This window comes from Excalfactoria chinensis, chromosome 4 (assembly GCF_039878825.1).
Source record: "Excalfactoria chinensis isolate bCotChi1 chromosome 4, bCotChi1.hap2, whole genome shotgun sequence".
NCBI classification, from domain to species: Eukaryota; Metazoa; Chordata; class Aves; order Galliformes; family Phasianidae; genus Excalfactoria; species Excalfactoria chinensis.
The window spans coordinates 81,335,708-81,362,918 of record NC_092828.1 but is presented as its reverse complement, the minus strand read 5'-3'; the positions used below and the strand labels follow the sequence as shown (position 1 = coordinate 81,362,918).

Here is a 27,211-nt window from a genome sequence, read left to right as displayed (position 1 = left end):
AGTGGGAATTGAAAGGGGCAGAGAGCTGTTGCAGGGCTGGGCTGGGGACTCTCAGCTGCAACAGAAGCATCCTGCAGTGCTGAGGGCCCCACAGCTTGTGACAGCAGTGACATTGGATGCACCAGGCAGCCGTCTCTGGAGGGACATCAAAAGCAGCAAGAGCCACCCTTGACTGCTGCATCAGTGGTGTGGGCCAAACCCCCACTTTGTGCCCCCACACCCTGCTCTGCTCGCTGTGTGTGTGTCTGTGCCACAGAGGAATGCCTTACAGCTGGGCTGGGTCTAGAATGCACATGTGTTTGTATTTGCCCCTGTGCACATCTCTGCCCTTGGCATGGGATCTTAGAGGTGCTTCCGGTGCCTGTCTGAGTGCTGTGTGCAGGCAGCAGGGCTGGGGCCGGCACCCTGGGCCCATGGAAAGGGGGAGAATTTTGGCCATTGGGGGATCCAATGTGATCGTGTGTGGCACAGTCCCACTGTGCACACTGCACACACGTCATGCTCTCCATGCAAACAGCCCACGTACACCCTCCTTGCACACAGTGTTTAAGCACACACTTTCTGTGCATGCGTAACCCATGTACACACACTCTGTACCCACTCTGTCCCTTTTGCTCTTCCTGGATGTGCCCTTGAAGGTGGGTGAGGCACACAGGCAGAGTCTCATGAGGAAATCTTGGCTCAGTTCCCTGCCCTCCAGACCCACACTTTGCCTCAGGGTGCTCTGTGTCTGTGGGGAGGTGTGGATGAGGTGAGACTCTGCTGGCTGCTGGAGTGGGGATGTCCCCACTAACCCAGCGAGTGCACTGGAGAAGGACAAAGGCAGAAAATGGGAAGAGCACTGAATTCCTATTGCTTCTGGGGGTGACAAGCAAGGATGGGCCAGGTGACAGCTTGCTGGCAGTCTCCCCATCTCCCTGCTATTTGTCTAGGTGAGAGGAGAGCTCACAGAGCCTGGGGTTTTGGGGCAGGACGGGGTGTCCTTTCCCCATCCAGCACTCAGCCCTGCAACTGCTTTGCAATCTTTCCTCTGCTGCCCCCAAATAGCAGACCCTTCCTCCTGCCCCTGCCTGCACATGGCCCAGGGTTTCATTGGTGTCACTGGATGCCAGAGATCAACAGCTGAGGCTGGGTGCCTTTCCTCAATCAGTTTATTGCTTTTTACTACTTAGAAATTAATTCTGAGGCATCACTCTTGTTTGGTGCCACAAATTCCCTGGATTCCATGGTGATGGTGGTGGTGGGAAGGTGTGTCCTACCCTCATGGCTCCTTCTATGCCAGCTGGGTTGCCTTTCCCACACCAGAAACGTTCGATTTTCTTTGTGTCCACCCATCCACTGAGAAATTCCAATAGGGGAAGAAACAATAAAAACACAGAGTGAGACTGGATATTGACACAGCCCACAAGCACACAGCTATACTGGTGTGTCAGGTATGTACATACCATTTCAGCTCACGATAAAGAGGCACCGGGTGACCTTTGGATGCTCGTTGTTGACATTACCTATCTTAGACTTGTAATGAGTCTCCACAACAGTCGGGTCGCGCTGCTCACATGGCTGCGTTTCCCTTCATTCTAAGGATGCACCAGTGTTGATTAGCACCAAACTGGTCTCCACTGGTTTGGATTGGGGTGTGAGAGACCTCAACAATTCAGCCCCAACACGCCAGGTTGTTTGCAGACAGACCCTGGGCCTCATTTCCCTTGGAAGAAAACAGCTGAAATGCTGAAGGCAAAAGGCCTTTGTGTGCTCCAGTGCCAGCAGGGTTGGGCACGGAGGTGTGGAGGCGGCACAGAGCTGTGCTGTGCTGCACGTGTGGCTGATGGGCAGTGAGTGGCAGCGCCCAGCAGGGTGCTCGGGCAGCACCCAAAGCTGTTTTGCTTCATTTCCTCTCTGCCCATCGTGGTCCTTTTGGCACAGGGAAGGCGTGAAAACACCATTCTCCTGCTTCAGAATTCCTCGGCTCCCCATCTCCCACCTGAGCCGTTGTGCTGTGAGCAGACGTCGCCATGGCAACTAATCGTGATGTCATTTGCGGAGATTATTGGACAGGAACACCTTAGGGCTGCCACCGGCCGGGGGTGTGTGTGGGGGCTCCTTCTGGCCGCAGCTCCGAGCACCGGGACAGCACCGGGCTGTGCCCGACGTGTCCCCAGGAGGGCCGGGGGTCACTGCGGCTATCCGACCGACACGGGGCTGCGCCCGCTCCGTGCCACGGGAGTGTGGTTCTCTGATGGGAAGCAGCGATGGGAGATGCAGGAGGGAAGTCACTGACGCTCTAATGCAGTTTTCAATTCCCCAGCCAGCTCGCTTAGAATAATTACCTTTGTTGCAATATAACTCGTTACTGTAGGCTCGAAATCCTCCCACCTAAAATGAAAACGATTTTTTTTTCCCTCCTTCCTCGATTTTTTTTTTTTCTATTTTCTTTTTTGTCTCTTTTGAATTAAGGTGTCGTCGGAGAAGCAATTGATAGACTCATTCATTTAGTTTAAATCAAACCGACAATTGTCTCCAGGTCTTTAACCGGCTGCGAGAGGCGCGGTGTAACCTGATTTAAGGAGCTGGGAATGGCCTGGCCGATGGAAAGCATCTGCACAGCTTCAATTTAACAACACATTTAATTCCCGATTTTAATTTCTTTTTAAAACGCAGAAAGCCAATAAACGTCGATTTCAATTTGGATGGCGGGGTGCGCCGGCTGGAGAAGAGAAATGGGCGGAATGAAAGGGCGAGGGGGCTGAGGGCATTTAAGGCTGTCACAAAACAAGGGGATTTTGGATATCCTTAATAGAAAAGGATCTGACTTCGGAGTATTTAAGAAAAAGCCGTGGTAGTAGAACGCGAGCTGCCCCTGATGGAGTCGCACAGTCGACTCCGAGTGCTTGGTCGGTGCTCTGAATGACAATTCGTTTCAGGTTTCTCACTGTTGAACGCAATGACCTCACTCCTTCGTGACGCAGCTTTTGATCAACAGTCCCAAACCTTAGAAAGTTTCAGAGGGGGAAAAAGAAAAAGAGCAATCAGCCGGGGATGCTCCGGCTTGCAAATCTCCCCTCTCTGTCCCCACAAAAGGGGGACAAATCCCTTTTAGCGTGGCCCATTTACCCGCACTTAAGGGGCAATAAGCCTCAGTCGGAGCCCTTTCACATTCCAAACGCAACAACGCCCGACCCCTTCCCCCTGTTCCCCTCCCCCCCAACCGGCCGTGCGCTGGGCCGGGCCCGTCCCGAGGGGCGTGGGAAGCGCGCGGCAAATCTCGGCGCGGCACTCGGCCAATCAGCCTCCGCCGTAGTGCCACCAGGGGGCGCCATTGGATCGCGGCTGGGCCGGGGGGCGGTGCTGAGGGGCGGGACGGGGTCGGGCTGTCGGGGCGCCGCCGCCGGCTCTTAAAGGGCACGTACCGCCTCGACGGCCCGGCCCCGGCCCGGCCCCCGGCCCCGCCCGCTCGTGCCGTGCGGGGGGGAGCCGCGAGGCGGTACGTGCCCTTTAAGAACAGACAGTGGGGGCGGAGAGAGGCGTGCCCGAGGCACGAAGGCCCCGTCGGGGCGAACGGCGATTGGCCGTTCCGCTTTGAGTCGTCCGTGCCGTTGCCTGCGAAGGGGAGTAGAGGGGGCGGCACGGCGGGCGGCGGCGCTGTGCGAGCCGGGACGGCGGAGGGGACGTGCAGGAGTGGCCGTCGAGGCGAGAGGAGCAGCAGGGGAAGAGAAGGAGGAGGGCGGCGGCGGGGCGCTGCCCGCGGGCTGCGCGGCACCGATGCGGGGCTGAGGAGCGGAGAGCCCCGCGGCATGGGCGCCTGACGCCCGGTGCCGTCCCGCCGCCGAGGGACGATGGCGCGGCCCCGCGGCGGGCGGTGGCTGCTGGGGGTGCTGCTCGCCCTGTGCCGCCTGGCCGCGCCGCTCGCCAAGAGCCTGGAGCCCGTCTCTTGGAGCGCCGGCAACCCCAAGTACGTGCAGCAAAACGGGGGCGCGGGGGGTGCGGGGGGGCCCGCCTCGCCCTCCCTCGGTGGCAGGATTAAAAAAAAAAAGATAATATATAAACCCTGAGCGATGAAAAAATATCTTTAAAATAATCTCCGTGGTCTCGGAAGCGGAGCGGTCGGTGGTGCCGCGAAGAGCGCCCGCGCCGTGCGGAGCTGCCGCCGGACGCTGGAGCCGCCCGGAGCTCGAGGCTGCGTTCTACGGACGGACAGAACCCAGAACCCCCCCCCCCAGCCCCCCAAGCTTGGAATATAGAGCCCTGGAGCGCTGCGCCGGCGGCATTCTGCTCGCTTCCAGCCGCTTCGCCGCCGCCCGGGCGGGTGGTGCCTTTTTTTCTTTGCTTTTTTTCCTTTTTCTTTTTTCTGTCTTTTTTTTGTTTCTGGTCCGGAATGTTGGGAGCGCGTCGCGTCCCGCCTGGAGGCACCGGGAGCGCCCCGCAGCGCTCGGGCTGCCGAGGGTGGGGTGGGGGGAGGAGGACTGAGGGGGGGAGGTGGTCTCCGTTCCGGGCTTGGATTCGGTCAGGCGAGCGCAGTATTAGGCTGCCTTTTAGGTTTTTTCTTTCTTTCTTTTTCTTTTCATTTTATTAATAGGCTGCGGAGGAATCTGGGGAGGGGGAGCGGACTGAGTTCCCCCCTGGAGCGGTGTGAAGGAATCTGTGGTGTTTGGTGGTAGGGAGGCACCGGGTTGTCCAGCACTGAGCCAGGGGCCGGTGTGTGTGTGTGTTGAGGGGGTGGCTCCGGCCTTCCGAAGCCTCAAAAACGGCGCTTTTTGCCCCAAAGCAGGTGTGCGAGTGCGGGGCTCGGGCGGTGCCGTGCCCCCTCCTGTGCTCCCTCCGGGCGGTCCTGGGGGTGCGGGGGGGGGGGGAAATCTGTCCGCCCTGTAATGTGGTACCGCAGGAAAATCGAATCCCAACCGCCCCCCCGGCTGCTCTCGTGGCTTCAGGACGCGAACAATGCGCGTGGTTTTCCCTTCGCTCCCGCGATGGAAAGGAGCGAAGGAGCCTGAAAAGATCTTTAAGCTCTCGGCGCGGTCACTAATGAGCCGTCGATGTTTTGGGACTGATTATATCGGGATGTTTTTGGTAGCTCTCTCGCTGGGCTTTATCTTGTAAATCGTGGACTGTTTGTTTATCTTACCCCTTCTCCGCTTTGAGGGAAGAAATAATCTGGTTTTTATCTCGGTCCTTTCCCCCCCCCTTTTCCGTATTTCTCAGAAGCAAAGATCTCGAGGTTTGGAGAGCTCTGACCCCACGTGGAGCCCTTCCCAGTCGGACATTGGCTTCACAACCCAAACGTTTGTGGTGTGTCTGGAAGGGGCTGTGGGGAGCGTCGTGCAAACAAAGTCTTGAATTCTAATTCAGCGTGTTGGAAGAGGTCTCTGGTGGCTGTAGGAACTCCAATACGTTAATTCTCGTGCTTGTTTTTTTTTTTTTTTCGCCTTCCTCCTCCTTCTTTTAAAGATTTGTCTGTTTGCTCGGAGCAAAAAGGGGAACTTTTTCCCCGAGGAACTGATCTGCTCTGTCAGCATGGATGGGTGGGAGGGTGAGGAAAAAGCAAATTGGTTCCAGAAACTGCCACCACCTGATTTGAAAAAGGGGCTCCGTTGGAGATGGGTGTTTGCTGAGCAGGGCCGGGGGGACTTTCGTGCTCTGTGCGGGGCTTTTGGCAGCGTCCGCAGCCGGGGCCGATGTCGGGCTGTGCCGTGGCCGAGCCGTGCGCCCGCCGTGCTGCGGTGAAGGTCGGTGCCGTGCAGCTGAGCGGCCGTGATGGAGCACGCCTGGAGGGAACCGTGCGGGTCCGGGAAGTTGTGGGGCGGCCACGGCGGAGCGGGGCTGAGTGCCGGGCGGTGCTGCCCGTGCAAAGCCGCGAGCTGCACGCCGCCCGTCTGTGGGTTTGTGTGCCTCGCGGTGCGCGTCCTCAGCCCCGTGCTGCTGATGGGGATCCCCTCCTGCTGTTCTTGGGCTGCTTGGGGCCGGTGGGTCCCCTCCCTGTATGTGTGGCTTTTGGGGCACGGCTTGCTGCTGTCACACCCGTGCCGTGGGGTGACTGTGCGGGAGGAGGTGCGGTGTTGTGTCCAGAGTGGTGTGGGCTGCCTGCGTGGGTTCACACTGTGTTGCTCCATCACCCCTCCAACTTCAATTTTGCTCCTTTTTCATTTTCCTGACTTTTTTAAATGCCTTTGTGCTCTTCCTCAGCTGATGTGGAATTGGGCAGAGACAGCCCAGTTAATGGGCATGTTTCTGAGAGAGGGCAGAGAAACCTTGCACAGTGAAATGCCCCAAACTACCCCAAACCTGAATTCCTTGGGACCAGCATCCCCGGGGTCACCTAACCACACAGGCACTGGGCTCCCAACTCTGATCCCAGGGCTCCCTTGGTTCTGAATGCAGCACAGTGAGCTCTCATGTTTATTTCTAGAGTAAAGAAAGCAGAAACCTTACAGAAATAACATGATGAAGTGGAACTTTCCAGCAGATAGAAGGAAAATGTGCCGTGAGTTGGACACTTGGCCTTGGCAGTGTTGATGTGACTGATCGAAATATTCTCTTGCCCTCTGTTATCCCCAGGTAGCCCACAGTGCAGCATGTGGGTGGTTTTCATCTGACAGGGGCACTGATAACACAACTGATACCAAGACGATTTCCTCACCTTCCTACATGGGCTGGGAGCAGCTTAGTCCTCAGCTGGGGGAACGCTCCCAATGTGAGCTCCGAGCTCCAGACTTGTTGCAGTAATTTCACCGTGAATAATTCCGTGTCCTTAAAGGAAGGGAAAACGCAGGCGTGCAGTGACCCTGCTGGGTGAAGGGCTGCCATTTGGCCACACTGTGCTTGGGGCAAGTTTGGGCTCCACGCGGTGCCTGTCGTGGATGTGAGCAGAGCCCCTTTAAGGGGTCTCGGCGAAACGATCTGGTTTTAATTTTATCCTGTCGTGTCTGAAGGGGCTCCCTGCAAACCGTTCCCTGCGTTTATGGGAGGGGGGGGCTGGAGTGTGGTTCTAGTGATTGAATCGGCCCTTTGGCTACTTAGCAGTCAGAGCTCGGGGTTTGCTGCTATTGTTAAACAGCCTGGAATGGCACGAGGAATTCTGGTGAAATCTGCTCTTCAATCCCTGGGCTGTAATTCAGGAGAAATATTGACCCTGGTGGGCTCCTGCGCCAAGCATTAAAAGGAAGCGTTCCTAATAAAATATGGTTTGGAAAATTCATTTCGGCCTGGAATTCGGCTTTCCAGAAAGCATTTTAATAAGGAGGTGGGGGGAAATGGGACACATCATCCGCACAGCTTTTAAGGATCTCTCGTTCCTGCTCAGCTTTTCTCTCTCTCTCTCTCTCTCCCCCTTCTATAAATGCTCCCCGTTGTGCTCCTGTTGCTGCCCTGCAGGGCCGTGAGCGACTTGCTAAAAACAAAGCTGAGAGAAAGAAGTGGGGTGGGGAGGGAAGGACAGACAGACTGACCAGATGCCGACCGACGTCTGATCCTTGGTGGTATTTTTGTTCTGGCTTTAATGACACGTTGGTGTCCTGTGGAGTTCTGTATGTGTGCTGCTAGGGGCTCGGCATTGTGGCTTTGTTTCTGTGCTGCTTACTGAGGGTGCTCGGGAGGTGCTGTGCCAATGGGGCCCTCATCCACACAGCTACATCCTGAGCTCATGGCCACATCTAGGGGCTTTGCCTGACCTCTTGAGGCCACTTTGGGTGAGGTGAGACCCAGCAGTCCAAGCCCAGCTCTGAGTTTCCCCGCAGAGCCTCTCCTAGTGGTTGGGGTGTTGGGATGGCTGAGTGCTTTGGGAGCTCGACTGCAGGTCTGCTCCCTTCCTGCACTGTGCTGGGGGGACCCAGGGCGCTGTGCGTGTCTCCTGGGAATGACTTCATTAACTTCCATAAAAGAAAACAACAGCCAGTGAGCGCTGAGCTGCGGCTCTTGCAGTAGCTGGGTAAATACCACTGGATTCTATAAAATGGATTTAACTGCTTCCTTTAAAAGAGGGGGGGGGGGGGGGGAAGAGGAGGGGAAAAAAGAAAAATAAAATAAAATAAAAAGCTCTGTGATGGGGTGGCTGATTGGTTGTAAAAGTGCAGTTTTTTCCAGAGCAAAACGGCTGCTGGGTTCCTTGGAGCTGAGTTGGGACAGCACTGTTTGGGGGGGTGGTTTTCTGGGGCTTCTGCTGGCGGTGGGCTCTCCTACCTGTGTGCACCCACGGGTGTTTGTGCATAGCAGCGCACTGTGCACTGTGGCAGGGCTCCTCCCAGGGCATGCAGATTGTGCTGGAGCTGCACAGCCCTCTGCGGGGCACTCAGGGAGGTGTCCCCTGTGATGCCATTCCCTTCCCCATGCAGGTTCCTGCCACGCACCGTGCCTGTCCCCGCCACTCGGCAGCCAAAGTGCGCTGAGCCCGGTGGGAAAACATCTTGTAGCGATCAGTAGCACATGCTACTTGGAGTCTGGCAGCCGAAACAGGGTGGGGAGAAACAAAGCTGAAATCCATTATGTGTCTAATTAATGATGGCTTGTATCGGGAGCGCAGGAGGACCGCGGGCCCGGCGCTATCGCGGCGTCACATCTGGGCAGGAATGTGGTGCTGGCTGTGGGGCTTTGTTGTGCTCTCGGCTGGGGAGAGCAGGGTCCGTGCTGCTGCCTTCTGCTGAGTTTTCTTTTCCATTTCCCTTCCCGTTCACTGCTTTGCTGGAGGAGGGAACGCTCCTTTCCAGCATCCCGGAAAGTTCTGTTCTGCCAAACGTGGGCAGCACCTGAGCATCTCCTGGGGAGGCTCTTCCTGCCACGTGTGCACTGCCTCCAGGCTGGCATCAGAGCCAGGACAGTGGTACTGGGCTCAGGGCAGTGCTGTGCGTGGTACTGGGGGTTGGCAGTGCGATGCCAGCAGTTGCAGGTGTCCAGTTCCACCACCCTGCTGAGGCTGGGTCCTACTGTGTGGGATAAGACTGGCTAACACTGCTCTGCTGGGCTGGGTCTGCGTGTGGTGCAGGTGAGGGGCACTGCAGGCACTGTGGCTGCCCCCAGGGAGCTCTTTGGGGTGGTTTTCCCTTTTTTGAGCCCACAGCAGCTGCTGTGTGAGCTCTCCCCACCGGTGCCCCACATGGAATTTGGCGTTGCTCAGTGCTGCCGTGGCAGAGCTGCTCTGGCCATGCCATCTGGGCACTTGTTTCCCCAAATTTAAGTGAGTTCTTGTTTTGCTTGGATCTGAGATCCAGACTCGATGATCTTGTTGCTGTTGTGACGTTTGGGTGTAAGCAGTGGCCCCAAGGAAGGGTCGGAGGTTGGATGTGCACCTCCCTGGGTGTGCTGGTGCTAGGAAAGGGGCAGGGTGCTGTGTGATGTGCTGTCCAGGGCAGCACTGCTCTGGGGATATTGTTCCAGCTCTGTGCGTCCCATCCCCAGCTCTCAGCATGCACCAGCATTGGGTGGGTGCTGCAAGAAGCCCACAGTGCTCTTTTGCTGCTCGTTGGCTATAAATATCCTTACCCCGCTCACATCAATCACGGAATGTTTGCGTGCATTCCCTCTCATTAAGGCTGAGCAATGGTTGCACGCTCCTCAGCTGAGGGCTCGATGCTTTCCTCCCACTGCTGCCACACTGGTTTTGGACGAATGGACAGACAGAGTGGTGCATGTTGGAGCACGGAGCCGGAGCTCCTTTGTCTGTCCTCATGTAGTAACACAGCCCAACGCGAGGGGGAGGCCTGAGAGGGCCCCCCCAGATCCGGGCCCCTTCCCCACCTGGCTCTGAGGGGCAGTCCAGAGGGTTATATGCTGGGAAGGGGCGGTACGTGCGGACCCCTGCGCTGTGCAGGGCTGGACCAGGTGCCAGGGAGCCGTATGTAGAGGGGCCTGCGTGCAGGGGGGGCTGCGGTGTACGGGCAGCATATGGAAAGGATCTGGGTGTAATATCCCGGGCTGCAGAACAGCTTTGCTGAAGAGGCCACTTCAGCAGGGGACGCGGCGCGGTTAGTCCTCCGGCTGACACATCCCAGGCCTTCCTCCGACTTGAAAGAGCTCGAGCTCGCCTTTGAATTGGAGGATTTATGGCCCTTTTAGGCCTCTCCAATAAAAGCAGCTCTCCCTCCTCAGACAGAGCCCACCGTCTCCCTCCTCTGGGCTCATTATCCTGGGGATTTGTGCTGCTCGCTCCCGCTCTGCTGTTCGCTCCCGCTGTGCTCCTCAGATGTGCAGCCGAGGGCGCGGGAGCACAAAAATGGAGTGGGGGGAATGCGGGTCCTGGCCCCTCATCCTAGGATGCATAGCATCCTCAGACCCCAGGTTTGGGGCTGTGGGATGTGGGAGAGCATCGTCCCACTGCGCGTGGTCCTTGAGCATCCTTAGCCCCACAGATCATGTCTGTTTTATACAGGCACGTCAAGCCCCAAACTGTTTAAAGAGAGGCTTAGGAAAGAGTCCAGAGAAACGACATAATAATTATTGTATTACAAATTGTTTCCTTTAATGGGCCCTGTCGGATCGCTCAGTCTGTGAAACGCATTGCATGCCCTCCCCTGGCCCCCACCGCCCCGCTCTACGCAGCCTTTTTCCACTCGTGCTGCATTGCTTACAAATGGAGCCCCTATGGAAAATTCCTGTAGTTCTGGAGCATATGGAGCAGGGCTGGGGGCTGCTCTGCAGGGTGGAGGGGAGCGGGGGTGAGGGGTCCCCTTCCTGCAGTGCTGCCAGCAGCCCCCACTGCTCCCTTGGGCAGCTTTGGGTCCCTGTCCTGCTTTGAGGCCGCGGTGCTGCTGGGGGTGCTCCCCTGTTCTGTGGGGATGCTCCTGCTGGGGATGCGGGAGGGACCAAGGTTTGGTACCGCAGCTTGTAAGGAGAGGAGCATGGATTTTTCTCTTGCCCCCAAAGAATCGATGTGCTGGAATTAAGCAGCAGGTTACATTTCTTCAGCACGGAGCAGCAAATATGTTTTAAATTTGGCAGCAGAGAGCGGGTGGGAGAAATTTTCCAGGTATTGCGTTACACTTTCCCCTAAAAGGGCTCTGCTTTGGTGCTGGGGATCGAGGGGAGGGAGCAACCCCCTGTGTGGGGAGGGGGAGTGGTCCCTCATGGGGACAGCAGTATGTGGGGCTGTGTCCCTGGGGGCTGTGCTTTGGGCCCCCCCCCCCATCCCGGCTGAGTTGTGCCCCAGGGCTGGGGAGCGCTGCGGGGGCTGGGATGAATGCTGGGCTTCCTCCCTCTGGGCGCGATGGGAAATTTCCACCTGGCACCGCCCGGTTTCTCTGGCTTGCCTGGTGTTGTGATTTATCCTAATCTCCTGCTCTGATGTATTTAATAAACGCTTCATGCAAGAGTGAGCCAGGAATTCACTGTGAGCACGGAACTGGGGCTGGGCCAATTAGCCAATTATTTTTAGGCTTTTTTTTTTTTTTTTTAAGAGAAAAATCTATGAAAAAAAAACAAACCAAACCCGTCTCCAGGTGGCAGGGATGTGCATCGCCTTCTGCTGCACTCAGCAGGAACTGGGGCTGCCCAGACTCCAGCCTAATGGCTGTCCCCAGCGTCCCCATGCATCGCGGTGGCACTCGTTGTCCCCCTCTGCAGCTGGAACCACTGCACCCCGTTGCTTCCAGTTTCATACAATATAGGATGTCCCCAATCAATAGGGACCCCTAAGGGTCACTGAGTCCAAGTCCTTTGCAGCAGGATAAGGAATGGAGGTGCGGAGCTCAGTGCCCCATTGCTGTACTGGCTGGGCAGAGCTGGGCCACTCGGGTTAGGGTTTCAGGAAGCCGTGCAGAGGTGCGAAGAGCTGAAGGCGGCTGGAATTTCCCCTTCAGCTGTGTTTGTTTTTCAACCTTTGTTATTCTTACTTGGTGTAAACTTGGTGGGGATGCGTCCCGGGTGTGTGTACCCCACTGATGGCACAGGGGGACTGTGGTGACTTGTGTTGGGTCTTGGGGACTTTTCCTCCTTGGATGAAGCAGGGGAGCAGCCCCAGCACTGCTCCTCTGTGTTGTGAGGCTTTGGTCCCACAGGGGTTGGTGAGGACACCAGGTAGTGGTGTGGGCAGAAGGTACCCCCCACAGAGTGCTAGGGGACAGTCCCAAGTGGTGGGGACAACCCTGTGCTGCTCCCCATAGAGGCTGTGTGGCATGGCGGTGCCGTGCATGTCACTCACAGAGGGGCAGCTCTGGGTACTGGGGGCTTTAATGCAGGATGGTGCTTTTGATCTCTGCCCTGACTTGGTGAGTGATGGAGCTGCTTTTCTAATTACCCCCTTACGCAGGGCTGCCGGGGCTGTTTGTGCTTATACCATCTCTCTCAGGAAAAAAAAAAAAAACAAAAAAGTAAATAAAATTAATAAAAGCCCTCCTGCCAGGGCGTGTGCAGGGTGGGGAGCGCAGCGTGCTTTCCCATACAGCGCTGGAATCCTGGAGTGCTGTTCATATAGCCCTGGGTGCTCCCACCCACGGCAGGCAGTTTCACGCTCCTTCCTCAGTTTCATAACATCCAGGAGAGGCACGAAAGTTTTCCAGAACCTCCTCCCTTTGTGGTGTGTGAGCAGGGCTGGAAGCTGGGTGTCCATCTGAGCGCTGCTCCAGCTCTGCCGTGCTCCTTGCTCTGTTCCTCCAGCACTGGGATGGTGCTGGTTCTCATGGTGTTGCTGTGCACTGGGTTTGTACGTTGCCAGTCCAGGAGGAGCACTTTGCCTGTTTTTCAGTTCTCCTTTCTGGGCACGGTTTGGGGTGGAGGTGCACAGGCTCTGTTGCAGAGTCCAATGCTGCACACACAGCAGTTGGTGGTTCATAGGATGTCAGGCTGGCACGTGGAACATGAATGTATTGTGGCTTTGTAGCAGCACAGAGGAACTCCTGTTCTCCCATCTGAGGACATGTCCTCCCAGTTCCCCCCGTGTCTCTGCACCTTGCGTTTGCAAAGCAGCCGCTCTGCAGGGAGCAGCAGGAGCATCTCCTTCCTGCTTCATGACAGATAAAGGGCTCTTGGGGTAGAATGGATGGTTTCCTTGCGCCAGGATGGAGAGGGAGTGACAAGTAGTGAAGCACTGGGCTGATGGCTTCCAGGAGCTCTCTGTGATGCTGTGGGTGTTCCCGGTGCTGAGCTCAGGGTATCACTATGTCTGTGAGCACTGCTGGGTGTGTGAGCCTTGTGTGGGGCTGGGGGGGGCTGCAGGAGATGCATTCTTCCCATCTACCCCATCTGCTCCTGTGCTGTCTGCACTGCGTTTCTTGGCCTCCGTGCTTTCGTGCAGAGAGCAGCATCGCCAGCAACGGTATTAATGATTATTTATTGGTTCTTAATGCCAAGTAATGTAAACATCTGGCTAATGCAGCGCAAATGTGCGGTGCGGTGGGACGCGGGCTTATCTCCAGCGCTCAGCTGGGCTGGAAGCACTTCATGAATTAGGCCGGGAAGGAAGCACTGCCGAACAAATGGGGGTTGTTTGGATAAACTTTCCTCAAGGTAGAGATTCTCTGACTCCTCTGCCGCTGCCCTCCTGGTTAATTACTGCTTTGCAGCTCCAGGAACATCACAGGGGCAGGAATGTGGCTGTTCCCCATTGCGCTCGGCTGGGTGCTGGGAGAGCTTCTTGTGTGTGATGAAGCTCTGCGGTGCTGCTGCTCTCGCACTCAGCTTCAGGGCCGTGGCTCTGGCCCTGCTTTGCTGCGTATCCATGTGGGTTTTTATTGTTTTTGATTTTTTTTTTTTTCAGTGCAGTGAGGATAAATGCAGCCTGTTGGTAAGGGTGCTGGGGGAGAAAAGGGAGCAGAATGGCTCAGCTCGGGTTGCAGGCTGATGGACAATTCCCCCTGCTTTCAGCCCTGGACAAATCTTTGTGGGAAGGAGAAAGGAAAGTGTGAGTGGAGAGAAATTTACTACTCCTGTGCTTTCTGTAGTGCTTCTGAAGGTGAGAGTGGAGTCACTTTGCCTTGTACAAGCTCAGCAATTCCAGATCATCCCCGGAGAGCTTCTGAAGCTGTGCAGGGAGGAATAATGCTCGGGGTTAAAAATAGGCACTTGACAATAGGAAGGAAGGACTGAAAAAGCTCCGTGCTAAGGGAAGTGGACAGGAGCTGGGCGCGAGGCAGCTGGATTACACTGCACTGCTGGAGCTGGGCTTTAATGGTTGCAGACCGGAATTAAAGCTCATTTGTGCTTGTCATAACCTAAAGCGGGTTGTACTCGGGTTTGGTTGTCAGTCAGCCTGGGAATAGTGCCTTCTTTAATGCAGGTCTCCCAAAAGTTTCTTTCCCCGCTGCTTGGAGGAATTGCCTTGGGACATGCAGCCTGCAGGGAGCTGGGCTGGAAGGAGGTAGTTCATTAAACCCAATTGGCAATGGCTTCTCCTACTAAACAGCACAGAGGAACCCAGAGCTGAGAGAAAACACTCCATCTCCTCCATTAAATTCTGCGGTGGAGAGGGAGAACCTGAATCTGTCACCCTGGGCACTTCATTGATTTTGGTGGCACCGGGTTGTGGCAGCCCCCTGCCGGGTGTGGGACCACTCATCCCAAACCTATTGCCCAGGGCTTTTGTTAAAATTCATTAAAACCATCTGTGGTTACCGGAGCCTGACCAGAAAGACAGAGAGAGCCGGGACCCATGGATGGGGCCGTGGCCAGCACCGTGCCCCGGGGCGGCCGCCAAGCAGCGGGCTGCCTCCTGCCTGCCCCGCGCGGATGCTGGAGCGCGACCAGCAGCGATTCCGGCTTCTTGCTTAGTTGAAAGCTTCATTCTTCCTGTCCTGTTTCTTTAACTTTGGCAGCTTTCTTGCAGTGTGAGGTGCCACAAATGCCTCGCCGACAATAGGGCCGCGAGGTGGGGTGGGAGGGTGGAAGGAGATGAAAGGGGAAAAGTAAAATTGAAGCATGTCTGGAAGTGCATTTTGATGTAAATGGGACTTTTTGATGGACTTTGAGAGACACCAGCAGAAAGGGCACTGGCCTCCTTCAGCGAGCAGAGCTCCGGGCTCATTATGTGGTCAGGAAAGGGCACTTTTTGATCACTGCGACACTTCGTTGGGTGCACCTACAATTAGCTGGAGCACCTACAATCAGCCAGTGTTCCCACTGACCCCGTCACTGCCCATGTCCCAATGAGGGGCAGCCCCACGTGCCCAGCGGGTGGGCAGCAATGTGATGGGGATGGTCACACCTCACAGCGACAGACTGTGGCCATTTTCATCCTCAGCTGCCTCTGGGAACAGAGCATGATTTAAGATTTGGTTTGGAGAAGTGTTTTGTAAGAGAGCGGCTCAGTGCTGGGCACAGCATCCTCACTCACTGCTTGTCAAAGGGAGCAGACAGCTGGTGAGTCCTGTTCCAAAGGGAAACTAGCTGTTGCTGCCCTGGGGAAGGCTGCATCCTGGATACTGTGAGCTATCCTGTGTCCCTTCCCTGCTCCCAGGGCTGGTTCCAGCTGTGCCATCCTTTTGATCCAGCCTGGACCCAGCCCTTGTCCTTGGCATCATCTCAGCACCTCTCGCTGCTGGTGGAGATGTGGCGTTGTCTGCTCTGAGTCATCCAACATTCTTTGTGCTGCTTTTTTTCTTGTCATTCTTTTCTTGCTCTATTTATTAAATGGGAGCACCAGTTCATCCGATGAACCTCATGCCATAAAAGCCCGTGCTGTTGGCTGCATGAGAGGCACTTCCATTCCTCCTGGCTCACTGTGGTGAGGTGGTGGAGTGCTGGTGATGGGCTGTCCCATCCTGTCACCTCTCCACATGCACCTGTGTGGCACAGCTAACCTTGCAAAGGCAAGAGGAGGAGAAACGAGGACAGGGCTGCTCCCGGGGAGAAGGGAAGGGCATGGGGGAGAGACACAGGAAGGTTGGGCAGCTCTGGCAGCTGCATTTGTGCTGTCAAAGTTAGCTTGAAGGGAGGGGAATGTGCATCATGTCTCAGCTGTGCTGATCGAGCTGAGCACTGTGAATTTTGGCCACATGTGGTGTTGTCCCTTGTTGTGGTGCTTCACCGTCCCATGGCTTCAATGAGACTGAGTGCTAGGTTCTGCACTTTGGTTACAACAACACCGTCCATTGCTACAGGCTTGGGGTAGAGTGGCTGGAAAGCTGTGCAGAGGAAAGGGGCCAGTGATAGTATGAGAGCTGATGGCCTCGAGTTGAATGAAAGGTCACTTTGAATATTAGAAACAGTCTTTTCTCCAAAAGGGCAGTAGTGCACAGCATAGCTGCACAGGGAGTGCTGGGGTCACCATCCCTGGAGGTGTTTCAGAACTGTGGGGCTGTGGCACTGAGGGACTTAGAGATGGGCATGGTGGGGTGGGCTGGGGTTGGGTTAGGGATCTGAGAGGGCTTTTCCAACCCCAGTGATTCCATGATTATATGTCTTAGAAGGGCTTGGAGCTTTCCATGGGCTGGGCTCCTTCCCGTGCCTGCTGCCTGCACCCAGCTCTGTGTGCCTGCATCATTGTGAATGGAGCTGTTGGCAGCCTGTTAATGTACTGCTGGTGTAAAACCATCAGAAATGACCTACCTGTTGGTAACAGAACTGCAGGCCAACTGCAGGCGAACTTGTTTCTTCTTCTGACAAGCTTCTGAGGCAGTCCTTTAGTCTCTAATCTAGGTTTACGGTCATTTTTATTGAAATGCCGGGCTCCGTGAGAAGTTGACATGTATGACCATCATAAAACGGGAGTTATGGGAGCCCGGAATTGCCTTGATGGTCCAAGTGTCTGCAGGAAGCGTTTTTAAAATCTGTAATCAGGATTTATTGGCCTTCGTGGCTGAAACTGTCAGTAGAAAATAAAATAATCAGCCCGGGAGGTTTCTTCCCTTCTCCCTTTGCTGTGCAACTGCACTCTGCTCTGCTCCATGTTGCAGGCTGGGGCTGCTCGGGCTGAGCCGCAGGGCCAGGCAGGACCTGTGCCACCGAGGGCAGCCCTTGGCAGCTGGTTCCAGCAGCACAGGGATGGTGCCTGAGTCCAGCAGTGAGTTTTTGCTAAAAGACGAGTGATTTGTGTTAGAGCTCTGGGGTGGGAGCACACCGCTGTGCTTCGTTGTGCTCCCTGCTGATGTGTGGGTTCTTAATGGCACAAGGATGCCTGCTGCTGGTGGTGCACTGCTGTGCAATGCAAGGGGAGACCTCAGTGCCCCGATGGTGCTTCATGAATTGGGATTAGATGCTGGGGGATTTCATAATTTGGGAGGTAAGACAAGCTGGCCCACAAATTTTGTTGTCTTTGGTCACTGCTGTACCTCAAGGGCAGTGTTGCTCTCTGCAGTGCCCAGTGCTGCCCTTGCTCATGAATGCACGCTGGGTGCAGGGTCTGTCCCATGCTCTGGCACCCAGAAGCATTGCTGTGAGCACCTCCTGGCTCCTGCTTCTCTCCCTCACCTCTGAACCACACCAGTCTTCCTCCACTCCAGGGAGGGAGTGATGCTCTGTTCATCTCCAGGCAATACAAACCATGCTGAAGTCAGGATTGGCCACGGTGCTGTGCCCCATTGGTGCCCCATCAGTGCCCCTTCAGTGCCCCATGCCTGCGTTCTGCTTGGGAGATGTATGATTGGGTTGGTGCTGCGCCGCAGTTGGCGCTTCCACGCAGTTGCCTCTATCAGCAAAACATGTAATTTCCTTGCAGAATGATGTCAGGATTGTCAAACAGAGCTATTCTTTGTGAAGAGGTGTGGGCTGCCACTAATTGGCGCGAGTACAAACCTACGTTAACAGGTTTAGTCGAGACTGAAGCGTGCTTATAAACTTCTCCCATGTAATGCTTGCACTGGAAGCTGAGGTTTCTGACGGCCATTCGCCTCCCGCTGTGACCTGCAGCTGGGATTCAGCACGGCGGGGCCGGGGGGCTTCATGCCCATGTAACAAATATCTTCTGTAATGGAAGAGCTTTTTCTTCTTTTTGACTTGCTCTTATGATCATTGCCCTTAATCACATGGGGCGACTTCTGAAGGTAGTTTCCTAAATGCCAATTTTTATCCAGGTTTTAACATTGAAATTCATTTTTCTTTCCTTTTTTTTTCTCCAAAGGCAGGATATAAATGACTCTACTAAAATTAGATTAATCCTAATAAGAATGTCACTTATCATTTCTGAATACATTACTTTTTTTTTTTTTACTTTTTTTTTTTTTTTTTACTTGAAATTTTACATGCCTCTTTAGCTCTAATTGCTGGTGTAATTTCTTACATAGACATAGTCTGTCCTCACGGTTGACAGCAGTGCTTAATGCAATGCCGACGCCGCAGTAAGTTCTAAATTAGTGCATCGCAGTCCTTGCAGACGTGTTGAACTTTCTCCTTAATAAGTTTTGGGGGAAAAAATATATATAATAATAATAAAAGCCCTCGAGTGCAAAACAGGATGAAAATACACTTGGGTAGCAGGATGAAACAAGGTGGCGGTGGGATGCTACGGCACTGAGCAGCGTTGTGTGCCTGGCAAGGTTGGGCTGGTGGCAGCTGAAGCCTCAGTGTAGGGTGGGTGGGCTGCCCAGGACCAGGTCTGCTCTGATTGGGGATGCTTGTGATGGCTTTTTGGCAGAAATTTGAGGGATCTACAGGGGGCTTTTTGTGGGGTCTGGCAGGGCAGAGCTGGGGGCTGCTCCGCTAACACTCACACTGACCATGTGGCTTAAAGGACTACAGGTTTAAAGTCACTACATCCCCTTTCCTGCTGGGTGTCCTGAACACCAGTTGCCCTTGTGCAGGCAGCAGGGTGCATTGCAGTAACACCCCGCAGTACAGCAGGGCAGAGCAGCTCTGCTCTGCATTCAGCAGTGCTGGAAGGGAGCACTGTGTGTGGGACATTGCAGCTTGGCACTGGGGGAATGGCCGCAGCAGCACGGTGGCACTGTGGGGACATGTCCCCATCCTGGTGGCACAGTGCATGGTGGGGAGAGGACTGCAGCCAGCTAGTGGGATGCTGGGGTACAGCCCTGGAGAATGGCATCTGGCAACGAAACTGTGGGGGGAGGAAGTGGTTGGGGGAACTTCGGTCTCCTGCGGCATCTCGTCAGCTTTCTTCCATGCGTGTGGGTGGCAAGCTGGAGGTTGTTTGTCTCTGGGGCGGGGATTGTGAATGGTCCCCATCCGTGGGTTCTGCCGGCAATTGGAAACGGCTGGCGTGGGAGCAGCATGAGGGTGGCCTGGGGAGTGGGGATGGACGGGGTGCTTCTGCCCTGCTCCTCTTCCTCCTCCCCAGTGCTGGTTAATTTCTAGGCTTTAAACATGAGGTGCCAACCTCAGGCACGGTGGCTGCTCCTGCTTGCCATCCCCGTGAACCTCACCTGGGCTATTTGTGAAGTCTGGTGGCATGTGTTCTCATTGTTTCTATGCCTGCTGGGACCCTGGTGGGGCTTTCTCAAGGGCTCTGCTTGGCTTTGCTTACCCTGCTGCTATCTGTGTTCTTTCCAGGTGCCAGCACATCCCTTCCCCAGGCTGGCTGGCATCCTGGGCAGGGGAATATCTCCAAGGTAACTTCAGTGCTGGCCGGCGGTTCCCAGGGAAGTGATGGGGAACGCTGGCAGGCTGGGGCCTTAAGAATAGCTGTCCAGGAGATAGGCAATTTCTCTGTTCCTGCCCTATCACCTTAAAGCAAATAGCAGAAAGCTCGGCCAGAGAGAGCTGCTGTCTTTTAGCTCCTTTGCTATTTGCCTAGCGATGCAGAGGAAAGGCCAGCCAGCAGTGTGAGATTTGTGGGCCCTCCCAGGGTGCCTGCACTACCCTGCTGCAAAAGGGCAGTGCAAGATTAAAGCCCTCCGTAGGCTGGGTTTGGCTGGGGGTGACACAGGCTGGCCCCAGTGGGTGCCAGCCACACTAAGTGCTGCGGTTTCATAGAAGTCAGCACTTGGGACTAACCCTGAGACCAGCAAACTCACTTCCCTTTTGCAATCACAAATCTTGCCTTAAAGACAGACAGGCCAGTCTGCAGTGTGACGGATTGTAGGAGGAAGTCCATGGAGCTCCTAATGACATGTCTGGAGAGCTGGTTTTTGTGGTGGTGGCCTCCCTAAAGAAAGGGTTGCTGCTGGGCTGGGGCGAGCTTTCTTTAGCTTGTTGTTAAAAGTCTCTTTTGATGAGATGCTGGTGGGGGAGGAATTCTTGCAGCAGTGCAGGTCCAGGTACCCCTGCTGCTGCAAAGGGAGCAGCTTACAGACTCACGGAATGGTTTGGGTTGGCAAGGACCTTAAAGATCATGTAGTCCAACACATCTCTAGATCTCTAGGCTTGCTGCTGCTCTCCTCTGCATGGTGGAGAGCTGGGCTTGGCTCTGTTTAAACTGCCGAGTGTGGAGCTGTTGGTGCATTGCTTTCTGCCAGCTTGCGTGCTGCGTGTGCCTCAGCCCTGGGTGCAGAGAGCTCTGTGCCACCCGCTGGGTCTGCGCAGCGTCCCCGGAGAAGGGCAGACCTTCAGCTCTGGCAGCTGCTCTGACACCGGAGAAAGTAATGGGCTTTCTTGTTCCTCTCTGGCTTCTCATATTCCCCAAAGGAGGTTGTACATTTTATTAAAGTTCAGCCGTACGTGTATCTAGCCTAAAAATAAAAGCAAGTACGAGCCAGATCTCTTTCAGCGAGGGGCGAGGCTTCAACCCGACACGGCTGCGTTGTGCTGGCTCTGCTGTGGCTGTGCTGCTGTCACTTTGCTGGGACATGGGGAAGCTTGGGGGCTCCTGGCCCCTTCCCTGCTGAAACCCCTGGGTTGGGGCTTTATCCTGTAGCTGTGCAGGAAACTGTGGCTTCTGCATCTCAACAGGACCTCCCATGGTCTTAGGAGGGGCTTTAGGAAGAAAGGGGCCATTTTCTGCCCTGCCAAAGTGACTTTCAGGAACGCAGCCCGAGGTGGAGGCTAGGCTTATGCTTTCTTGTGGAACAAGCTTACCAGTCCTTGGTGAATTTCTTAGATTTTGTGTGCATGAGGACAAGGGAGAAAGGGGTGGGGGGGTAAGGGGGGCTAAAAAGAAAAAGTCTTTTGAGCTCTTATGACTCATCTTTAGCTTTTCTGTCATAGACCCATCCAAAACAGCCTGTGGTGTGGGGCTGAAAGTCCTGTACAGCCAAGTATAGCGTGAAGATTACAGGGCTGACTCAGAGGGCAGGAATATTGTGTGACCTGGTTACTGGGGCAGTTATTACACGGCCGAAGCGGACAGTCGTTATGGTTATTGTATGCGTGCATTTCGTTATAATGGAGTGGTTAAGAAAGCCTGAATAAGTTCTAACGCAGGCTGTAGTCCAGCCAGTTCCTGGTAATGACACAAGAGAGATTTGCAGCTGCCTGGGAAGATGGCGCTTCCAGACTTAGCCCAAATTACAAAACCCGTTTCGCCACCCTGGGAGTCAGCAGATCAAAAGCAGCAGTGTTAGTCACAGGGATGGAGCCCCGGCCCTGTCCTGCCCATGGGGCTGCTGGAGCCGGCAGGACCCGTCAGTGCTGGGCTAGTCGCACCGTGCTAACTGCTCCTGGGTTTCTCTCCTCTTCTTGCCTGGTTTCTGATGTCAGGATGAATCTTTCAAGCTACAGCAGCACTTAGCTGAGGCACGCTGAGCCGCAGGGCCCAGGGTTGGCATGTGGGGTGCAAAGAGCTCAGTCACTTGGGGAGCCCCCCCCCCCTCTCCCCCTGTGCCCCTGGGGATGCAGCAGCCCTTGGTGGTGGCCTGTCCCCAATATCTGCAGTCCCTTGCAGGACCCTGGTGCTGTTGCCATGCTCTGTTTTGGTGTTTTTTTTGGATTCCCATGTCTGGGACCAGTTGGGTTTTGGGCACAGCATTTGCACAGGTGCTGGGGCACAGCATGCTGCAAGCAGGGTGGAGATTGCTTACCCGTGCCGTGCTGCTAACTGCAGCCTGTAACTTCATCCCTTCCCTTGTTTGCTTTCATTTCTTAATTTTTTAGGCCAAGCTTGTTGGGGGAAGGATGTTCCAGAAGGTGCCAGGGCTGGAGTCAGACCTCGGACTGGGAGAGCAGTCCTGAACCCCGCACAGGGCAGAGGGCTGCACTGCTCTGCTCTGGAGCTGCATCTGCATCACAAAGCGGGGCCTGGTGGGGAGGTCTCGCTCTGCTCTTGGGTTCCTCGGGCACGTGAGTGCCTGCCGCCGCCTTCCCTTCCAAGTGGGCGCGCAGCCGCGGTTGTGTGCCATGCCAAAGTAATTCTTTGCTTTGGAACTGGGAGGTGAAATCTCCTCCATCTCATTGCTGAAGGGTCAGGGAAGAAGTGGGAACCCTGCTGGTCGGACCTTGTGCCCTTTTAACCCGTCTCTCCCGCTCTCCCCGGCCTCCAAATGAATGGAGAAGGAGTGGGGCTGCAGCCAGAGCACGGGCACAGTCGTTCCTGGGCCTCCCCCAAACCAAAGCAAAATAGAAAAACAAATGGAACCGAGCGGGGAACCTGATCCTCTTCCGTCGGATCATTTTGTGTCTGTAGTGTCCAGGCTTTGGGTTTTGGGTCCGTGCCGCTTCGGAGCAATTCTAGCTTTCAAAATTCCTGGTGGTGAGCAGGGCTTGGCTGCGGGACGTTGTTCCTGGCTGGGCTCCTGCAAGAGGAGCTCGGGCTCCTTGGGGGGCTGGAAGGCGCTGTCTGGCCTGGTGGTCCCGCTTGTCTCCCTGTGCCTACCCCTCTGTGCTTTCCTCTTCCCTTGGCACCTTCAGGTTTGGTGCTTGGTGGGGCCCGGAGTATGCAGCTCTGGGCATAGTGGGCTGGGGCGATACTGTAGGATGGTCAGTAATGAAACTCTGACTCAAGTTGGAGTGTTAGAGAGCGGGCATTCTTTAATAGATAGCTGGATGCATGGAGGTAACCCTGCTCTCATGCGTAACTTACAGAGATGATCTTTAGTTTGATATATATCACTTGTGTTACTTATGCAGAAGTTTTTCAAGAGGTGCGTTACATGGCTAATTCCAAGCAGGACCTTCCATTTCTTTGGTGCAAAACCTCAGCAGAACTTCCTTATCTCCTTGGTTCAAAGACGTGTCTCCTGTTGTCTAAACAAATTGCAGGGCAGAGGTATCCATCAGCAAAGACCAGCAAGCTTAATAACATTGTTCCAACCTGTACTGGGGGGCTGCGAGCAGCAGCAGAAGGGGAATACTCGCTCCCCTGCACCTCAGCAGGCTGGGGCCCTGCAACCAGGGCTGCGCCTCATTGTCTCACTTTTCTCTCCATTCCTACGCCAATTAAAGAGCCGTGTTGCCATTCATGGCCCTTATGGTTTTGTTCAGTTGTCTGTCAGCTCTTGTCAAGTCCCCATTCCCTTCCCCTCCCCCATTTTAAAAAACAAAACCTCTTACAAACCCTGCTTTGAATCGCATCTTACCTCATGCGCAGCGTGGGGCCCCATTGATGCGCGGCGCAGGGCTGCGGGCACAGCGCTCCCCACGCTGCCTTTGTGGCCACCGTCACCGCCCCGCGCCACAGCCTGACAGCATTAATTAGATAGCACGGCTTGTCTTTATTTCTGCAAGGGGAGGTGAGGGCTGATAGCGCTCGGGGGAAGAAATAGACTTTCTCATTTTTTATTATTGACTGTTGTTTTGGCCAGCTGCTCGATTCTGTTGCTGGTGGAACAGCGTATCGTGATCGGGACAGTAAGGAGTGTGCAGCATGCCTATGGGCACAGTGCAGACGTGGCACCCAGGATGCATCCCTTGTCCTGCCCCAACAGCATCTGTCCCCAGAGAACAGGGACTGGGGCCCCTGGTCCCGTCCCCCCCCCCCCCCGAAGCTGCTGTCACTGCTTGCAGAGAGCGCTGCAGGTGGCAGCAGCAGCCTGCGCCAGTGGTCTGGCCCCAATTAAATCTCCTCCAAATGGCCTCAATTACTGGCTTGTTTTTAATTTTCCTCGCAGTGTTGGGATAAATAGTATTTGTACGGTTTGGGTGCCGTGCCTGCATACATGGGGTGCTCACATCAGTGCCTGGCTCCTGTAAGGGCCTCGTGCTTTCCTCCTCTTCCTCTTCCTTGGTCAGGGTGGGTGCATCCAGGGCGGATAGGCAGTGGGAGCACTCTGCTGTTGTGCTCTTGTCATGCAGAAGAGCTTTCACCTGGCAGGAGATGTGCGTTCTGTGTGCTGCATTAGCTTTGACCAGCCTCTTCTGCTTGTGTAATGGGGCTCATCTCATTACAGAAGCATTTGCCTTCTTTTGGGTGCTCTTATTCTGTCACCCAGCTTGGGAGCCCCCCTGTGCCCATGCAGGGACTCAGCATGCCCACCTCTGGCTCTCCCGCAGCGCAGGGGCCACGTGCAGCTTGCTGGCTGTCCCTTCACTGGGGCCGTTGCTGGCAGCAACGCACGCGGGCAGCACGGCATAGAGGCGTGCAGCTATAAATAAGCTGATTCAGACAAATGCCTTTGTGCAGGCCAGAGCTGGGAAGTGGCTGTAATGCATGACGGCAGCTTTGCAACTCCTCGGTGCCATGTGCACGCGGTCAGCACTTCTCCGGCTGTGTCTGATCTGCTCTGCTTCTCCTCTGGAAATCCAGCAGGTTCACCAAATGAGCACTGGTCTTGCATTGAAGGAATGACTGTGTCTGGATGATTAAAGCCCAAAGTTACCCCAGAGGTCCCCTAGCTCCAGTGAGACAGAAAGTTGAGGACAAGCACAGGGAATGGAGCTGTCCTATGGCAATCAGAAACCCTCTTCCTGCTGGCACGGCACCTGTGGCATCCCTGGCATGAAGACTGCTGGAGTCTGCAGTCGGTGCTGCTAGTGGCAGGTGTGGTGTGATCTGGAACCTGGAGTGCTTACAGACTGTGAGAGTGGAAGCAGGGAGCTGAGCATGGGCAGAAAGACCTGCTTGGGGGCTGTGGGAATCACCCTATTTCCCCAGTGTGCTGTGCTTGTTGGTCCTGAGCAGGACTTCCTCTGCCACATGGTTTGGTGCGTGACAATGAAAGAGCTCCGATGGCCGAGAGACTGTGCTGTCCCTTGTTGGCTGCTCTGGAGGAGAAGCACCTCCTGCAATGGAAGCATACTGGGTGATGGGGTTAGGGAAGGCTTGGTCCACTTCTGCTTTTTGTGTTGGATTTCTTTTCTCATGGGAGAGAGGGTTTGTGTGTGGAGAGCAGCCGTTGTGCACCTCCTGAACAAAGCTCCCATCAGTGTTTGTTGTGAGGCTGCTCTCTCATCCACTTGCTGAGGTGTGAGCAGTGCCGGCTGTGCTTGAGGTGGACCAGCAGCTTGTTTGGCCAGCTTGTGCTTGTCATGTTTCCCAATGGCACTGGCTGAGCAAAGCCTTGCTTAGGGATGGGCTGGTGCTGCCGAGCTGCTCGTTCCTTGGGATGTGGTGTTTCCAGATCACAGCTGAGGGATTGGCGCTGCGTGATGGGATCTGCGCTGCTTGGCGTAGGAGGGAGCTGGGGCATGAGGTGGGGAGCAGGAGCCTTGCTGTGTTCAAGCCCTGTGGGAGGTGTGAGGTGGTCTCCTGGCACCACTGCAGCCGCCATCGCCCTGCAGACACACATGTAGGAGCTGAGGGCAGAGCTTCCCCAGCTTCACCATTGCAGCCTCCTGCTGGGACCGTGAGGTGTTGCCTTTTTTTTTTTCTCCCCCCCCCATAGGTGGTGTTTACTTGCCTTCTGCTTACATTTTAACTTCAGTTTGATAATAAACCCCAATCAGTCACCAGTGCAAAACTTGCAAGGGATTGTGTATGCTGGAGAAACATTTACTTAAGTAGATTTAAGTTCATCTCAGAAGAGGCTTCTTCTTGGGGGGGCCTGGAGGTCTCCATGGCTGTGTGGTATGGCTGCTGTGGCCCTGACAGGTGCCTGTGGGGGGCTCTGGAGCAATGGGATCCTGTTCTGGGGATCCTACGGAGCACAGACCCCACGGTCTGGGTGTCCTGGTCTAAGGAGCTCCTGTTCTGGGGGGCCCCCAGAGCAGAGATCCTAGAGGTGTGTGTGGGGGGGTCCCCAGGGGCTGCACATCTCCATTCCCCAGTGCATTCAGCTTGCGTCATCCTTATGGCTTATTTCATTTCCCCCCATTCTTCCCATGCTCCCCCCATGGAAGCAGTGGGGGTTTGGGGTGCGGCACGGGGACAAAATGGCAGCCGTGTGTGTGTGTGGAGGGGGGGTGGGGGGGGCGGCTGAGCCATGTTGCCATGGCAACCCATTTCTGCCTCACTGATGCATCTTGTAAATCCGTTTAGAAACGAGAAGGGCCTTTTGTCTTTGGGAGGGTTGAATGGGCCTCATTAAACCTGAAATGTGGAAAGAAAAAAAAAAGGGGGCCTTAAAGTGTGTCCGGGAGGGGGACGGGTCGAGTGGGGAGTGGGGGGCTCTGTGGGCTGGTTTGCAAGAGGAGAATGCAGAGCTGCAGGCCATCCCCAGGTTGTGCAGGCACCCCACTTTGTGCTGGAGATAAGAATGGGGTTCTGTTTGCACAGTCCCTTTCTTTTGGGATCGTGGGTGCTGATAGCAGTACTAAAATGCTCCATGCCTGCCTCCCCCCTGTTGAATGAGGCCGAGGGGCCGCAAGTAGGGTGAAGGAAATGGGGGAACCGGGAGGGGTCACTCCCAGCACCGCTAACAAGGCAGATCCGTCGTTAATTCAGCTGCTGTATGTGGTGGGGGGGTGGGCAGGGAGCCAGCGTTGTGTTTATCATTAGGGGTATTAGGAATGATCCCAGAGAATTACAGACCAGGGTGCATTGCTATGGAGCCGGTTAAATGCCTGCAGGGAATGGACTGGGGTGATTAGCCTCGTGCTGTGGTGGGAACCACCTGCGGTTGGCGTTGGTGGAGGACATGAGCCGGTGGGCAGAAACGGCTTCTGGCTTCTTTGCTAAGACTTGGGCTGTGGGGAATGTTGCCCAGGAACTTGCTGGTGTGAGGGCTGAGGGCGGGAGGCTGCTCCTGGGGCTCCATGGCTGAAGGATGAATGGATGGAGAGCGTGGAGGAGGGACCGAGGTTGGATGATGTAAAGGACCAACAAAAAACACTGACTTTCTGTGGTTATGCTTGGATCCAAGGCCAAAGGAGTGACCACCCCGTGAGACTGCTTTAAGGCTTACCTGAATCACCGTGCTCTCCTCTCATCGCCCCAGCACAGAGCGGATACTGCAGAAATAGAAGAGGTCTGCAGAAGGGCGGTGGAAATAATTATACAGAGATTAGCAGGAAAAAGGAGATCGAAGGCTGCACTTAGTGGAGACTAAGAATAGAAGAGCACATGAAAGAAGTGGGATCTGAAAGCGTGAGGATGGGGAATCACGTGCTTCCTTGCAGTGACGAAGAACTCGACAAATGGGAAGGTGATAGACACAGATGG

The 27,211-nt window shown here is 55.2% G+C and overlaps 1 protein-coding gene across 1 annotated transcript in view; it reads left to right on the top strand.

The window, feature by feature from the left end:
* The first annotated feature begins 3,695 nt into the window (after positions 1–3,695).
* EFNB1 (ephrin B1) overlaps positions 3,696–27,211 on the top strand; it is a 45,196-nt gene continuing 21,680 nt past the window's right edge. Inside the window, exon 1 of the mRNA XM_072335953.1 lies at positions 3,696–3,949. Coding sequence (XP_072192054.1) covers positions 3,834–3,949 — 116 coding nt within the window. The 5' untranslated portion in view covers positions 3,696–3,833. The remainder of the gene's footprint in view (positions 3,950–27,211) is intronic.